Source organism: Barbatula barbatula (assembly GCF_947034865.1).
Source record: "Barbatula barbatula genome assembly, chromosome: 17".
Taxonomy (NCBI): domain Eukaryota; kingdom Metazoa; phylum Chordata; class Actinopteri; order Cypriniformes; family Nemacheilidae; genus Barbatula; species Barbatula barbatula.
This window is the reverse complement of record NC_136780.1, coordinates 14,533,827-14,550,714: the sequence shown is the minus strand read 5'-3', so window position 1 is coordinate 14,550,714 and position 16,888 is coordinate 14,533,827. Positions and strand designations below refer to the sequence as shown.

Sequence of the window (16,888 nt, the reverse complement as noted above, 5' to 3'; positions counted from 1 at the left end):
ATCCTCTAATCATAATGGTTGCTTAGAGGTATGTGTTATAGTATGAGATGGGCTGAATGTTCAAAAATGCGATCACCTACTCGCCATCTGTGTCGCCACTTCCCCTTGTCTCCAGGATGTGGTGCACATGGCTCAGAGTTTGCTTACAAGTGCGCGTATTCTACCATCAAGTTTGTTTTCACAACCTTTGCGTGGAAAGTGGTGTACGCACGTTTACAGAAGTGCACGTGAGTTTTCACACGTCCTTAAAGTGCTCAAAATAGGGACACATTGACCAAGTGTCACAGTTGCAGTATTAACAGTGTGTTAGATACTGCAGATGTGCCAGACCTTATCAAGGCCTTTCTCTTATACACAATCATTTGCATGCTATACACAATGTAAATACTGGACAAACAGGCGTGGACAAACAGTATTTGAAGTAATTTGATGCTAAGCTGTTTTAAACACAACACAAGAATGTTCTTCTACCAAATAGGCTAATCCAGAACTCACACCACACTAACAGTAGCAGTTTATGTTTTTGTAAAATATATATTTGATAACATTACTGTGTGGCCTGAGCATGTTTACAAATACGCAAGCATAAATTATAAAAATCAATGTAATTGATTAAGTAAAGGTTTATTTGACAAATTTGAATCACACATTCAGATGTGGTATACAGTATACTTTGCACTAGGACAAATCAATTGAAAATTTTAATTGTTTAATGTTCAAATCAATTCCAATAGCAATACAAAGCAGATGCACTGTCTGACTATTTAATATAGTGTGTACAGATACAGTATACTGTGTTAATTCTTCGAAATATTACAGAAATTGCTGTCTGTATGTTTTTTCACTTTACAATCATGAGCAGGTTTCCTGTCCTAACCATAAGCATGTTTTTCCGCCTTTGTAGATAGGAAAGTGCAATTGCTGTTAGACAAAGTGCAGTGCCATTTAATACATAATGCAGTTTTACAAAATATGCATGTCAATGTAAAAACTGTAAAAAATGAAAAGTTTCAGTCAGCCACCAATTGTGCAAGTTCTCCCACTTAAAAAGATGAGAGAGGCCTGTAATTTTCATCACAGGTACACTTCAACTATGAGAGACAGAATGAGAAATAAATCCAGAAAATCACATTGTCTGATTTTTATAGAATTGATTTGCAAATTATGGTGGAAATAAGTATTTGGTCACTTAAAAAAAAGCAAGATGTCTGCCTCTCACAGACCTGTAATTTCTTCTTTAAGAGGCTCCTCTGTCCTCCACTCGATACCTGTATTAATGGCACCTGTTTGAACTTGTTATCAGTATAAAATACACCTGTCCACAACCTCAAACAGTCAGAATCCAAACTCCACTATGGCCAAGACCATTCTGTCTCTCATAGTTGAAGTGTACCTATGATGAAAATTACAGGCCTCTCTCATCTTTTTAAGTGGGTGAACTTTCACTATTGGTGGCTGACTAAATTCTTTTTTGCCCCACTGTAAGTAATGTCACATAAAAAGTCAATTGAAAAAAGTCAGTTGACCCAACTCAAAATATTATATTTTAGATAACATAAATACATAATTGTTATATTATTATATACACACTCTACTTAACAGTATATAGTATATATACACATAAATAAGTGCTTGAGCTGTTTGTGTTTTAAACACTTTAGAACTGGCCTCACTGTGTCATTTACCTCTGACCTCAACACTGAGCACATGAGCCTCAATCATGGTCACAATCATCAAATATCATTAAACACAATATAGTTAAAAAGGAACTCTGAATACTAAAGGTAATTTACAATGACAACAAAAATATAGCCAGCAAACATTTTAATAATTTTAACCTGCGAAAATGAAAATTCTGCAATGCATGCTGGGAACTTTCAAATACTAGAATTGTTTTTTGGCATGTTGGTCAAACTTCTCGACGCGCTTTGTACAATCACTTAGAAATCAGAGTACAGTCAACACCTTTGTTGGTACCACATTTAGACTCATTTTGTTCAGTTAACTCAATGCATTCTTCTTCTTCTACTAAAACATCTTTAATACCTTTGTTGGGAGAACAATTTGAAGTTGTACTTTTTACAGTGCTTGCAACAGAGAGAAACGTCACCCTGATGTTCATTGCTGAAACAGGTTTTAGGCTCCTAGAGAGGTAGAATGGAGAAGTTCATACTCTTTATTAATTTAAGAGTAATAATATAACCTAAAATCTAAATTGTACCTTTAAAAGATGTTAGGCCATTGGCCTCAGCTGATGGTGAATCTTCGCCTTTAAAAAGGAAATAAGATTACAATAAAAAAATTGAATCTGAAATATCGCTTAAAGCATTTAGAATTTTAGAGGCAAAACAAAATTTCCCTATATTTTACTCACCCTCAATTCATAATATTCTTTTCTAGACACAAGATACTATTTTTGTTTGTTATTGGTTGTAAAAAAAATGCGGAGGAGGTGTGTTTTGAGCTGTTTTTTGAAAGTTCTTCAGTTCGGGTGAAGGCCGACACATTAACGTTAATAGCACAGTCAATATGGATATTTCTCTTAAACAAACACGTCGATTAGCTTCAGAAGACCTGTGTTAAGACAATGGAGCCGTGTGAAGCAGTTCTTTGATCGATGGATATACTTTTTGGAGCTAAAGAAATTGGCCCCATTCACTCCCATTCTACCGCTTGGAAGTAAAAATTATACGTGGAATTTTAACTCTGACTTCATTATTCTTCAAGAAAAAATTCATATTCAACGAGGGTGAGTAAAATACGGGGAAATTTAGTTTCCCCTATAAAATATCGCATTAAGATTTAGGGGCGGTTTCCCACAAGGATTAGATTAAAACAGGACTAGGCCTTAAATAAGGATAATTAAGTTGTTTTAAAAACATAATATACAAAAAAACACTACTATGTGCATCTTAAGACAAATAATCGCAGTGATATATATTAAGACATGTCAGTGAAAGTTGTTTTGGATGAAGGCATCTCTAACATTTAAATTAATCTGAGATTAGGTTTAAACCCTGTCCGGGTAAACACCATTTACTGTATGGAGCCCTCTTAAACATTATTATTAGCCTGTTGTTTACCTACCTTTTATCACACCATCCACATGAGTGACTGAAACATGATCCATAATAAGTTCCTCCTTTTCCTCAGATTCTGAAAGTCAATTAAGATTACAACAATAGAGTCTGTGTATTTAAGCGAACTGTCATCATTTAGGTTTGATCAAGGAATGGTACCTTTCTCTGTTGGCTTGTTTTCCATGTACTCCATCAATGGTGTCGTAACTTCTGTGCAGAGTAATCAAAGACCCACACAAAGTAAATGCAATGTGGAAATATTTTATGTATAGAACCCTTATAGAAAAATCTATGAATTTTTAAACCGTAATAATAATAGGATAAACGTACATGCACACAAAAACACACTTTCAAACTTACGATTCTTAGAGTCCGCCATTGAAATAAACAAGTCCTCACACACAGTCTCTTTTTTCACTAATGATAAAAATAAATGTTTCTTATGTAAATATTTAATGTAACATAAGCAAGCTAATAAAATATTAATGCAACATTTGAAGTAAGGTAATAATGCGACATTTTAGGAATGAACTAAAATCACTACCTGGTTTACGGGTGATTTTTAGTACGACGCATCCAATGAACAAAATAACAATACAGCAGATAAAGAATCCTGAGATGGCCAGCAGTATTTTTCTTTTGAACACTGCAACACAAAAGTGTGAAAAACTTGAAAACATGTGACACACTCGATAATGATTTCACATAACATTAAAACAACATGTCGCACACAATATATATTGGAGACCCCTTAGGATAAATAGATGATGATAGAATAAATGATATCACTCAAAAGAAACATTTGGAGAGCTGCTTGCTGAAAGGACATTTTTAACATGTTTAGAGAAACAAAACATGTTTAGGGAACTTCCGGCATCTTTCCTTGACCTTGACAACAACTATAACCATGATGTCTAAGAGGAGGCCTGGAATTCTCTCCGATGTCACCTGAATATCTTCATTTGTGCTCCGAAGATGCCAGAAGTTCTCTAAACATGTTTAACGTCATGTGGATCAGTAGAAAACCACACAAAGTCGATTTTTGGGTGGACTTCCCCTTTATGTAACACCCAGAAGGCGCTAAAATCGTACGTTCTATCTATGAGTGCCATTTCACTCTGTCATGTTTGTAGGACCTCTCCACTACGGCTAGGAATCGATTCCAAAAATAATCGATTTTTCGATTCCAAGGCGTTGAGAATTGAGATTCCATTAAAGGAATCGACTCCTCTTTAAGAGCTTTCATAAGCACAAGCCCTGTCCCTTAGCTGATGTCATTCGTCAACTAAAACACCTCAGTTTCTTGTCTAAAACAGTACAGACTTCAGAAAAAACTGATGGATGAAGTCTAGAGCTGTGGAATGACATAAAATAGTCTGCATCCATTAAAGAATGGACACACAATGCAGATATACAGTAATTACAAGTATCCACACATTTAATTGTTTGCTTTTCGGACTTTAAACGGACCTTCTTCTCTTACACACTATAGATGAGCTCAGTAGGTGCGTGAAGAGAATAACAAGCACAGTCTCACATCATATTAACTTTGACGTGTGTTAAGGCTGTTAAAGCTGAAGAGAACTTTTTCAAACCCTGTCTGAACTTCAGTTATAGTAATGTGCAGAGTAATCTTACTTATTTATAATACAATTTACTGATTATCGATCTATTTTAGTAGCTACATAGATTTTTTTTTAATGGACATTGTACTATACATCAGTATTTACTATAGTAGACTGTAGTAAAATTCCTAGATACTTGATTAGTAAACTACATGGTTTTATCAATTCACTTTATTCATGCAGGATATAACATGAAATATATTAGTAAGTATTAATGAGGAATGATTTTAGTAAAACAATGTAATGCAATACAATTATGTTTTTTAAAGTTGGGGGTGTCAAACCTGAAATAGCAATCAACTCCTATATCCTTTACATAATCATCCAACAATCTCTTCTCAATAAACCGTAAAGCCACACACAAACAGTATATAAAACGGTGGTAATAAGCAATTATAGTTTGTAATCTCTTCAAAAGATGATGCTGCTTCCGTTTGTTGCCAGATCAGTGAAACAAAACCAGCCCAAAGGTCTTTCAAAACTAGGTGGAAACCGCAGACTTGGCCACACTGATTCAGGTTGCTCAAATGGCAAATTAAAATATTTTGGTCACACTAAACGTCTACTTGCTGAAAAAAATATGTAATTACTGAAAAAGCTGCACTGTTTAAAAATGAACTGTTCTACTGTCAAGCTACATGTAAAGTTTTGTAGAACCAGCAGAAATGCGTTTTGGAACACAGGTGAGCAGAATCTACCAAACACTATTAAGTCCTATCACTAGTCAAACCTGACTAACTGACCAGCTAGTCCACAGATGCTATCACACCTTGAGTCGAATTCTGAGATTTCCTAACTTTCTTATAATTATTTTTACAGTATGACATGTCAATGAGTGACAGTATATTAATAAAGCAAGTATTATGGTCACTTACCAATATTATTGGCCACAAACCCCTCACTCCAATAGGAGTACAGCGGTCGTGCTGTCCTTTTCCCCTTGCACTTAAATTCATTTTTTATAGTATCTTCGGTTGCTTTCACTTTTAATGTATGAGATGACTCATTCAGCTCCTTTCCGTTCTCTGACCAGGTGTAGTTCCATTCTTTGCCATCTGAAACCTCACACCTCAGTGTCAGGATATTCCCAGCCATGATGTCACTCAATTCAGTGTCCAGCGTCAGTGCAGCAGGTGAACGAGCTGAAAGCAAACAAAAAAGCATTTTGTCAGTGGGAATTAGTTTTAGTTATTATTTTAATATATATTAGTGTCTTGTTTTCATGTCCATGATGCCAATGAACAAAATTGCAAAAAGGAGGGTATTTGTTAAATAAATCCCTCTCCAAGCCTATTGGCTAGGTTCATCTTTGTCAACATTCTAAAGCAAACAGAGCAAAACTCTGGCTGCATTACAAGGATGCAGTTTTTATGCCATGGCGGGCCGGCACACCAAAGATCAAACCCACACGTCTTTAGCTTCTCAGTGATGCAGTGTTTCACATTCATTGCCTTATCAGAATTAGTCCAGCTATACCAAAAATATTTGACACTTCTCATATAACAAAATCCCTTCTTTGTTTTATGACACTGGAAGAGGAGGAGGCACAGGTTTGCTTATCAATAATAATTGGAAATATTCCACACTTTCCTCCCTATGCAACAACTACTCATTTGAATACCATTCCATCAATATTACTTCTCCTACTCTCGTACTCTTTGGGGACTTCAATATCCACCTGGACAAACCCTATGCTTCTGACTTCAACACTCTCACTGCCTTATTTGACTTCACACGCCTCGCCACAGCCGGTACTCAAAGATCAGGAAACCAGCTTGATCTCATGTACACCCGTAACTGCACCACGGACAACATTAAAGACACAGCTCTTCACATTTCTGACCACTTCTTCATCACTTTCAACATGCTCCTCCCTACATGCATTACGCAAACACCACCACCTGTTTATTTTAGATGGAACCTTTGTTCTCTCTCCCCTAGCACCCTCTCTGCTAAATTGTCATCCTCTCTTCCCTCCAACTTTGCATCTCTGGATGCTGACACTGCCACCGACACCTTATGCTCTACACTTACATCCTGTCTAGATCATCTCTGTCCTCTGTCCTCCAGACCAGCTCGTGCCACCCCTTCCTGCCCTTGGCTGTCAGACATCCTCCATGAACAAGGGAGTACACTCAGGGCTGCTGAAAGGAAATGGCACAAGACCAAGAGTCTTGCTGATCTAGGGGACTACCAATCACTACTCTCCTGTTTCTCTGCTAGTGTTTATACCGTGGTATAAAAACATATTTTTATACCACCAAGGTGAGCAATGCACCTAACACTCGGCAGCATTTTAAGACCTTTAACTCTCTTCTTTGCCCCCCTCCTCCTCCGCCCATTACCTCTTTGACTGCTGAGGACTTTGAGGTATTTTTCACTGAGAAAACATTAGCCATCAGCAAACAATTCTCAGCACAGCAGACCTCGGTACACACTGACCTCACTTCTAACATCGAACTCTCCTCTTTCGCCCCACTGTCTGACACTGAAGTCACCCGACTTCTCTCTCGCCACCCCACCACCTGTCCCCTTGACCCAATCCCCTCCTATCTCCTTCAGGCCACATCCACCACACTCACACCTGCACTCACACATCAACACCTCCCTGCTCACTGGCACTTTTCCATCCACATTCAAACAGGCCCAGGTCACGCCCTACTCAAGAAACCCACATTGGACCCTACTATTTCCGAAAGTTACAGACCTGTCTCTCTCCTCCCTTTTATTGCGAAAACTTTTGAAAGGGCAGTATTCAACCAAGTTTCCTCATACCTATCCCAGAACAATCTACTGGATGACAAGCAGTCTGGCTTCAAGACAAGCCACTTCACTGAGACTGCACTGCTATCGGTCACAGAAGCACTGTGGCTAGCCAAGGTGGAATCCAAACCCTCGGTCCTGATTCTGCTAGACCTATCTGCAGCGTTTGACATGGTCAATCACCACTGCTAGCAACCCTGTCATCCTTAGGAATCTCAGGCTCCCCTCTCCGCTGGTTCCAATCCTTCCTCTCCAGCAGATCTTTCAAGGTGTCATGGAGGGGCTCGCTGTCCACTGCTCACCATATGATCACTGGGGTCCCTCAGGGATCGGTGCTTGGACCGCTGCTTTTTTCCATCTACATAACATCCTTAAGACCCATTATACGGGCACACGGCTTCTCGTATCACTGTTATGCTGATGACACCCAGATCTATATCTCGTTTCACCCAGACGATACCACTGTAGCAGCTTGCATAAAAGCCTGCCTAGATGACATCTCAGCTTGGATGAAAGAGCATCACCTAACGCTGAACCCGGCCAAGACAGAACTACTTGTGTTTCCAGCACACCCCACGGTCCAACACAATTTCCCCATCCAGCTTGGCAATTCCACTATCACTCCCTCCGAATCAGCCAGGAACCTGGGAGTCATATTTGATGAACAGGAGTCCTTCAATGATCACACTGCAAAGACAACGCGATCGTGCCGATATGCCTTATTTAACATTTGCATGGTTAGACCCTACCTGTGGGGACATTCTTCAAAGCTAGTTTGCCATCCAGGGACTCGGGGATAGTTGGCGTCGGTTCGTCAGCATTTCCATTTCATCCCGCTTCCCTCCTCGCGGGAGACCGCACAAGTGCTCACTGACCACGTTTTCCAGCTCCACGGCTTGCCGGTTGACTTGGTCTCTGATGGGGGTCCACAGTTCACCTCCCGGTTCTGGAGGGGGTTTTGTAGACAGATCGGGGCCTCAGCGAGTCTGTATTTTGGCTTCCAACCTTAGACCAACAGGCAGTGCGAGCGAGCCAACCAGGACCATTCGAGTTCCTGGAGCCAACAACTCTCATGGGTGGAATATGCCCATAACTCCTTTCCGTTGGCTGCCTCGGGATAGTCCGCATTCAAGTTTTCTCTTGGTTATAACCCTCCTCTTTTTTTCTCACAGGAACCCGACCTGTCTGTTTTGAGTTTGGTTATCCCGTACCCCCATCTCATGCCCAGTTTAGTCTTGTCTTGCCTTGTTCCCTGGGTTGCCTTGTCGAGAGAGTGTATGTCTTTGTGGATTACCTTTTACATGGAATACTCCCTCTCATTTAGTCCTGTCGCCCCACGCGTGCTGGGAAATAGCCAGTTGGCCTTTTAGTCAGCTCGGACGTCTGGTTATTCAGCTGTACTTGTCGCTGTTGGACTCTCTCAGCCGCAATCTACGTGTTTCAGCTCAATAAACCTACTTGTTACCCCGCGATTGAATGTTTGTGTTTCCCTTTCGTGACATGTCACTAGTTTTAATCACTTTTAAGACTAATGTCTTTTGTGTCTTCTGTTAAGAAGCACATAGCGACAAATCAAACAACTTTTTGGATAAACCTCATCTTTTATTCAGTGGGATTCAGTCGCCAAAACTTCCCCACAAGCCTGGCTATTGACAATTGAGAATCAAGAACTGAAACTGCTGTTTTATAAACTGAATTTACTTTTAAGTTTGAGTCTTTTTAACTCGATGGCAACATTTACATGCGGTTTTATCAGTATAACAAAAACTACAGAGGAAATGTATATGTTAATTTACCGTGAACTTCCACTTTCAGCGGCTCACTTGAGATTGAGAAGTCGCCTCTCTTTGCTTCACATTTGTAGACACCCGTGTGATGTAGAGATGCTGAGTTTATGGTGAAGTTTGTATTTGTGATAGAAGGTTGTGTCAGTTTTGATTCCTTGTACCAGTGATATTCCCAACCAACACCCGACATGTTACAATCAAGGTGAAATCGTTCATCAGTGTAGAAAAACTCAAAAGATGGATGTTTTCTTATGTCCGGTTTTGAAGCATCTACACACATAAATGTAAAATGAGCAATAATTAAGAAGTGTCTTAAGATATATCTGCTTCTTGATGAAAATAAGTCTGAAATATTTCTATAATTCCTATAATTTATAGAAATATTCAGATTTCTTTCTTTAAGAAATAGAGCCGGTTGCTTTAAGATAATTTTAAGACGGCGTAATACCAACTAAAGTCTATGAGAAAAGATGCATAAAGTCTTAAACACAGTTTCTTGGGACAAGTAAAACACTGTACAACTTAAACAAAATGGCCAACATTAGGAGCTCAACCCAGTTTTTCTTTTCTGAAAATATATATTAGTAACTAATTTAGTAATTACAATGAGAATAATAATAAATATTAGAATTGGACTACAGTAACTGGGGAAATTAATAGTATCAGTCAGTTTCACAAACCATCGAAGATGTACACAAAAGAAAAGGTTAAAAAATCTCCTGCATTCCTTTTTACAAGGACTACCAGGGGATTTTATAGTTCTTCAACAATTCTTACTCTTATTGTCCATTCATTAAAAAATTGCAATATCACAACAAGTCAGGACACTTTTTGATGTGAGCAGTTGAGGCTTTCCGTGACAACATAGATCATAAAGGAAAGTTGACAAAGTGGGGTCATCAGTCTCTAATATTTAATCTTAAATTAGACCAATCACTTCTAAGACTAGTCTGAAACAGATGTATGCAATCAGACCCTGAATTAATATTTAAAGAAAAATGTTGACTCACCAAGAATGTGAATCTGCAAAGCTTCTGTTTCACTTGTAGTCACTGGTGATCTCTGTCGATGTTTTGCTTTGCACTTATAACTTCCAGAATGACTTCTGTCTGCTGAGTTGATCAAGAACGTGTCCTTTTCTCCAATAAGAGGATTTTCATTTTTGAACCATTTATAGCGCCAATCATTGGGAATTGCATTGATCGAACACTTCAGAGTTATTTTTTCGGTTGGGTAAAATACTTTCCATTCAGACTCTATTGAGAGTTTTGGTTGAGGTGGCTCTGTATGGATAAACACAAAACAACAGACAGGATAACGTTTTATGTTAATAACATTTTTGTTGCATGCGTGGACATAAAAATGCAACAAAAGATGAATCTTACTGATTATTGTCAATTTTTTCGACTCAGATGAAAATGTAACCTTATTCCTGATTATATTACACTTGTACAACCCATCGTGAGAGAGTGTCGCACTTTGGATAGTGTAGGTATCACCGGCTTGTACAGATTCAGCTTTTTTCCACTGGTATGCCCATTGTGATGTCTGCTCTTGAATGCTGCATTTAAGTTTGACCTGTTCCCCAGTGTAAATTTCTGGGTATTGTGGATCTTGTTCCACAATGATTGTTGGCCGGGATCCTGTAACAGAGAAAACGTTTTTATTTCTTTATCCATTATGTGTGATTTTAATAAAAACGATAGACCAATCAAGGCTAGCGTTGAACAGCAACAAAATTCCCAACATACAACAAGTCAAATTCAGAAATGGTGCTAAAAAAATGTATTACCTAAAATAAATAATACAAAAAAAGAGATGAAACAATTGTACTGAAGCACATAAAGGCGGTTTATTCATTTTTAAAACTAAAGTAACTTTTGTTTTTGTCTTGCCATTACACATCACAAAATTATGAGCTTTTTATCAACAAAACTTACCATAAATGTTTAATGAATGTGTTGCGCTTTTAACAGACTTCACAGACCTTCCATCGAGCTGACCTTGACAAACATACATACACGTATATAGCTTAGTTTGAGAAGGTTTAACTGAGAGTGACAGAGAATTTCCAGATATGTTTCTGTCAGGACCACCCGAGACAGTTTTCTCATCCCTGAACCACATATTGATCCAGTTTTCTGATTCATCTGGAATCACACACTGCAAAGACACTGTTTCACCAGGAAAAGCATCTTTCCATCCAGACTTAACCTGAGCTGTAGGAATATCTGAAGTGAGAGACAGAACAGTCAACCTCATGACACATAAATATGTTCTCATGATCTTTGAATTAAATGTTTGTTACAATATGCGAAACGAAAGCGTTTTCACCTAACCTTTGACAGTTACTGTGCGTGCGTCACTTCGGCCAGAGGATAAAGTTCTTCGTTTGACTTCACACGAGTATTTGCCACTGTCAGACACTTGCACAGATGCGATAGAAAAACTGTTGCTGGTGTTTGCATTTATCTGCAATGAGTCTCTAAATAATAGATATGTCCATTTGGTTGACTGTGGCTTGACTTCACAGTTAAATGTTATAGTTTCTCCATTGTAAAACACTTGAAAATTTTGGCTCAGGGTCAAAAGGGGCTTGGGCCAAAGATCTAAAGAGAGAAATAAAAGTCAAAATGAATTTACTTTATTAAATTATCTTTCATAACATGAGAATGAGATGATAATTGCTTTTGCTCTGTCTATAAAACAGTATTCACCTACAATAGCTGATGAATTCTTTGGGATTGTTTGTTTGGCTAAACTTACCCTTGACCTCTAGTTGAATTGCATCACTCTGTTGGGTAACCACCGATCTAAGTTTTCCTTTACATGAATATTGTCCAGAGTCAGATGGCTTTGCTGTTATTGTTAGATTGGAGCTTGTTTTTAATGTTTCGTTATTTTTTATCCATTCCAATGACCAGCCATCAGAATTGCCATTAAATCCACACGTCAGTGAGATTGTCTCGTTTGGGAAAAAATACTCTGTCCAGTTTGGATCTTTGGTCAGCGTTGGTCTAGGAGTCTCTACAAAAGAACAGGAGAAGAACCAAAGTCAGGTTAAAAATAGCTTATTAGACCGTGGCACTTACTGTAGTAGCAATAACTGTGTCCCAACATCAACTGAATCTCTAAGAATGCTTCAGGGACTTTACAAGAGAGGGACTTTTTGCTGAAGACCAGTGGTTCTTAACCTGGGTTCGATCGAACCCCAGGGGTTCGGTGAGTCAGTCTCAGGGGTTCTGTGGAGGTCAAGACACACACCCGACTCATATGATTCGTGATGACACGCCCCGATTGGCCATCATTGGCTGCAGGTGATCACGCAACATCGCTTGGCCTATCTGTGCTGCAGGGAATTTGGTGCGCCTAGTAGTCGACTTGTGACTGTCGTGATGGTACGTCGTGTGATTTCTTTCTTAATATTTAAATCCCTTTATACTAACTATGTCGAGCAAAAAAACAGTTTGGTCAGACGAATATGTACAATATGGATTCACATGTATAACGGAACGTGATGGGAGTCAGCGTCCTAACTGCATGATTTGCAATGCCAAGTTGAGCAATTCTAGTCTAGCACCGGCAAAACTAAGAGAACACTTCCTTAAGCTGCATGGAGATGGGATTGTTTTAATGGTTTTGTTCTTTAAAACACAGTGATGTTGATGCACGGTTCATTTTGTGCACCAGTAAAATATATACCTATGTTTTGAATTTGAAAAAAAACATATTTTATTTTTCCAATTAAGAAGGGTTTGGTGAATGCGCATATGAAACTGGTGGGGTTAGAACCTCCAACAAGGTTAAGAACCACTGCTGTAGACATTTTAGGAGACAAGCAAACTCATGGAGTGGCTAAATAAAATTAAAGAAGATAATTTGTATGCTTACCATTAACTTTCAGTGTCACAGCAGAACTCTTTTCAGTGGTCACTCTATCTTTAATGAATCGCTGGCAGGTATATTCTCCAGAGTCATTTTTTGACTTTAACGTGATTTCTAATGGAGATTTGGATTCTTGGAGATCTCTGTTATTTTTATACCACTTGTAGCTCCATTCATCTGAGCCGTCCTCAATCTCACACTTCAAAGTGACCATTTCAGACGGGTAAAATACTGCAAATGCTGGTTCCAAAGTCAGTTTTGCAGTTGGGATTGCTATGGAGAAAAGAAAAAGTGAGAAAGAAAAAATGTTCTGCTACTTATTGCCTATTATGAATGAATAGTTTGGACAACTGTGTATTATTTCAGCTGCTTTGCTACTTTATCCATGAAAACGATAGAAAGTCAAAAGCAGATTCATAACAGATGTTCAATTATGCATTTGGTACAATTTATCTGAAGCCATTTAAACTGCAAACAGGAAAAGTCACACCTCACACGTACGACTAGAGTGACTGATAAATGAAGAAGAAGGGTTTTCATGCATACCATTAACTTTCAGTGTCACAGCAGAACTCATTTCAGTGGTCACTCTATCTTTAATGAATCGCTGGCAGGTATATTCTCCAGAGTCATCTTTTGACTTCAACGTGATTTCTAATGGAGATTTGGATTCTTGAAGATCTCTGTTATTTTTATACCACTTGTAGCTCCATTCATCTGCGCTGCCCTCAATCTCACACTTCAGAATGATTTTTTCAGAAGGGTAGAATACTGGTAATGCTCGTTCCAAAGTCAGTTTTGCAGTTGGGATTGCTATAGAGAAATGAAAAAGTAAGAAACTAAACAAGTTCTGCTACTTATTGCCTATTATGAATTTATAGTTTGGACAACTGTGTATTATTTCAGCTGCTTTGCTACTTTATCCATGAAAACGATAGAAAGTCAAAAGCAGATTCATAACAGATGTTCAATTATGCATTTGGTACAATTTATCTGAAGCCATTTAAACTGCAAACAGGAAAAGTCACACCTCACACGTATGACTAGAGTGACTGATAAATGAAGAAGAAGGGTTTTCATGCTTACCATTAACTTTCAGTGTCACAGCAGAACTCATTTCAGTGGTCACTCTATCTTTAATGAATTGCTGGCAGGTATATTCTCCAGAGTCATCTTTTGACTTCAACGTGATTTCTAATGAAGATTTGGATTCTTGAAGATCTCTGTTATTTTTATACCACTTGTAGCTCCATTCATCTGCGCCGCCCTCAATCTCACACTTCAGAATGATTTTTTCAGAAAGGTAGAATACTGGTAATGCTCGTTCCAAAGTCAGTTTTGCAGTTGGGATTGCTATAGAGAAATGAAAAAGTAAGAAACTAAACAAGTTCTGCTACTTATTGCCTATTATGAATTTATAGTTTGGACAACTGTGTATTATTTCAGCTGCTTTGCTACTTTATCCATGAAAACTATAGAAAGTCAAAAGCAGATTCATAACAGATGTTCAATTATGCATTTGGAACAATTTATCTGAAGCCATTTAAACTGCAAACAGGAAAAGTCACACCTCACACGTACGACTAGAGTGACTGATAAATGAAGAAGAAGGGTTTTCATGCATACCATTAACTTTCAGTGTCACAGCAGAACTCATTTCAGTGGTCACTCTATCTTTAATGAATCGCTGGCAGGTATATTCTCCAGAGTCATCTTTTGACTTCAACGTGATTTCTAATGAAGATTTGGATTCTTGAAGATCTCTGTTATTTTTATACCACTTGTAGCTCCATTCATCTGAGCCGCCCTCAATCTCACACTTCAGAATGACTTTTTCAGAAGGGTAGAATACTGGTAATGCTCGTTCCAAAGACAGTTTTGCAGTTGGGATTGCTATTGATAATATAAACAGAGAAAAAAAAATCAGAAACCAAGTCCAGTTATTTAATCTTTACATGAATTAATAGTTATGATTTGGAGAATTGTGTACTGATTATATCTGTAACTTTGCTACCTTTCACAAAAATCTAAAATGCAGATGCATTATGCACATAACATGCACATGTATGCATTTGGGACAATTAAATAAATCAAAACTGCAGAAAGAAAAAAGTAGCACATGTTTAAGTAGGAAGTTGATGTACCTTGAAAATGTATATTTTTGGGTTCACTATTTTCAGACTCTGTAGCTCCATTCTTCGCCTTGCATCCATAGTTTCCGCTGGTATTCACATAAATGATGGCTTGATCAAGTGGAGGTTTAAGCGAAGTTGAGTCCTTATACCATTCATAGTGAAAATCTGTTGTTGCCCCATGGACCTCACATTCTAGAGTCACTTTCTCTGTGTTGTACAACAATTCATGAGATGTTTTCTGGGCTATCTGTGGCTTCGAAATCGGAATTTGGGCGTCTAGAAGGAAATAAACTTTGTCAGAGTGGATCATTTCAGATATTTTTTGTATCTGTAAAAGTATCGATACAGAATACGTCTTTAAAAAGACATCCACAGCACACAAACAACTCATCTTTACTGAGCAAATTCAACCGTCTTTTTTTCAGTAACACTTTACGACAAGACTGCATTTGTTAACAGTTAGTTTATACATTACCTAGAACAAACTAACAAAGAACAATGCCTGCACAGCATTTATCATTCTTACTTCATGTCATTATATGTACTAACATTGACCAGGTTTAAAACATGAAAGTAACTCTTGCAAAGTGTTCCTATATTTGTCTTACCAGTATTGACCGTTGGAGGTGAAACTTGGGCACTGACTGCCACTATTAATAAAAGAAACATATTGAAATCTTATTGTCAAGAGACAGAAAAGTACATTGTTCCACTGTTTACATTAGTGGTTTCAACTACATATATGTAATATACAGTAACATCATTGTTCCTCAGCAAATAATGTATCCTACCTGTCAAAAAGATGATTTGAAACATTGCCATTTTCAGCAGAAGTCAAGTTTTAGGCAAGACCGAACCGTTTGTGAACAACACAGCTTTCTGTGAACACTGTTTTCCTGTCCTAACCACTTGAAAATGCTTGCCTTACAGGAAATGAAACCTTTTTTTTTTGACGACGCGTCTACTATTTTACAGACAAAGTGCTTGAGTAATCGTACATATCAATGTGAATTGTGTCTTTAATGTATGATCAGTGAAGCTTGAAGTATTGTGCATTGACAAATATGACAAAATGCAAATATGACAAAATGCAAATATGACATGCATCTTACAAAGCACTACATAGAGAACATTTTTGGTTATTCTTAATATAAATATACGTATTTCTAGTTATGCCAAGACCTTGAGTATTTTTTGGTTAGATAATGTTTGATCAAAAGATGAGTGAACCAATGACATTAATCTGAAATATAACAAATGGTGTTTTTTGTTATTTTTGAATGAATTAATGACATTACATTTTTCTTCACTGTTTTTTAAACCTGTTCAAACTTGTGTTAAAATGGTATATTTCTTATTTTTACATGTCATAATCTTGTCATAATCCTCTACTTAAAATGACAATGAGGAAACAGGAAGTTGAGGTAACGCTTCTTCAACACTTCTTTGAACTGATGCACTGAACCACACCTACAGCGCTTAAGCTGAAGCACAGGCAGTCACGAAACAGTTGGTGTATCGTGTCCATTTCAGGATAATGAAATTAATTGAACAAAGTTAGAAATACATTCTACCATTTCATTTATTCATGACATGAAACTGTGATGTTGTTG

At 37.8% G+C, this 16,888-nt stretch overlaps 1 protein-coding gene across 2 annotated transcripts; it reads right to left on the bottom strand.

Moving 5' to 3' along the window:
- Nucleotides 1–604: 604 nt before the first annotated feature.
- On the bottom strand, nt 605–16,310 carry LOC306907156 (basement membrane-specific heparan sulfate proteoglycan core protein). Of its 2 annotated transcripts, XM_079479075.1 has the most exons (20): nt 16,067–16,310; nt 15,884–15,925; nt 15,285–15,551; nt 14,767–15,033; nt 14,227–14,493; nt 13,687–13,953; nt 13,147–13,413; nt 12,022–12,282; nt 11,595–11,864; nt 11,196–11,486; nt 10,641–10,898; nt 10,266–10,538; nt 9,265–9,525; nt 5,581–5,847; nt 3,625–3,726; nt 3,441–3,497; nt 3,240–3,290; nt 3,088–3,156; nt 2,222–2,269; nt 605–2,144 (listed from the first exon to the last, which is right to left on the bottom strand). In XM_079479075.1, the coding sequence occupies exons 1-20, from the start codon at nt 16,095–16,097 to the stop codon at nt 2,137–2,139; spliced, it is 3,624 nt and encodes a 1,207-aa protein (XP_079335201.1). In that variant the 5' UTR covers nt 16,098–16,310; the 3' UTR covers nt 605–2,136. The 2 variants fall into 2 exon arrangements, with proteins under 2 accessions (XP_079335201.1, XP_079335200.1); XM_079479074.1 differs by having other exon boundaries at nt 2,140–2,269.
- Between the last annotated feature and the right edge of the window lie 578 nt (nt 16,311–16,888).

Excerpts from the sequence above, each read along its gene's own strand:
- LOC306907156 (XM_079479074.1), bottom strand. The coding sequence starts at position 16,097 with ATGGCAATGTTTCAAATCATCTTTTTGACAG. Across the intron at positions 14,494-14,766 it reads TGTGACACTGAAAGTTAATG|CAATCCCAACTGCAAAACTG; the intron begins GTATGCATGAAA and ends ATTTCTCTATAG. Across the intron at positions 3,727-5,580 it reads GTTTGTGGCCAATAATATTG|TGTTCAAAAGAAAAATACTG; the intron begins GTAAGTGACCAT and ends TTTGTGTTGCAG.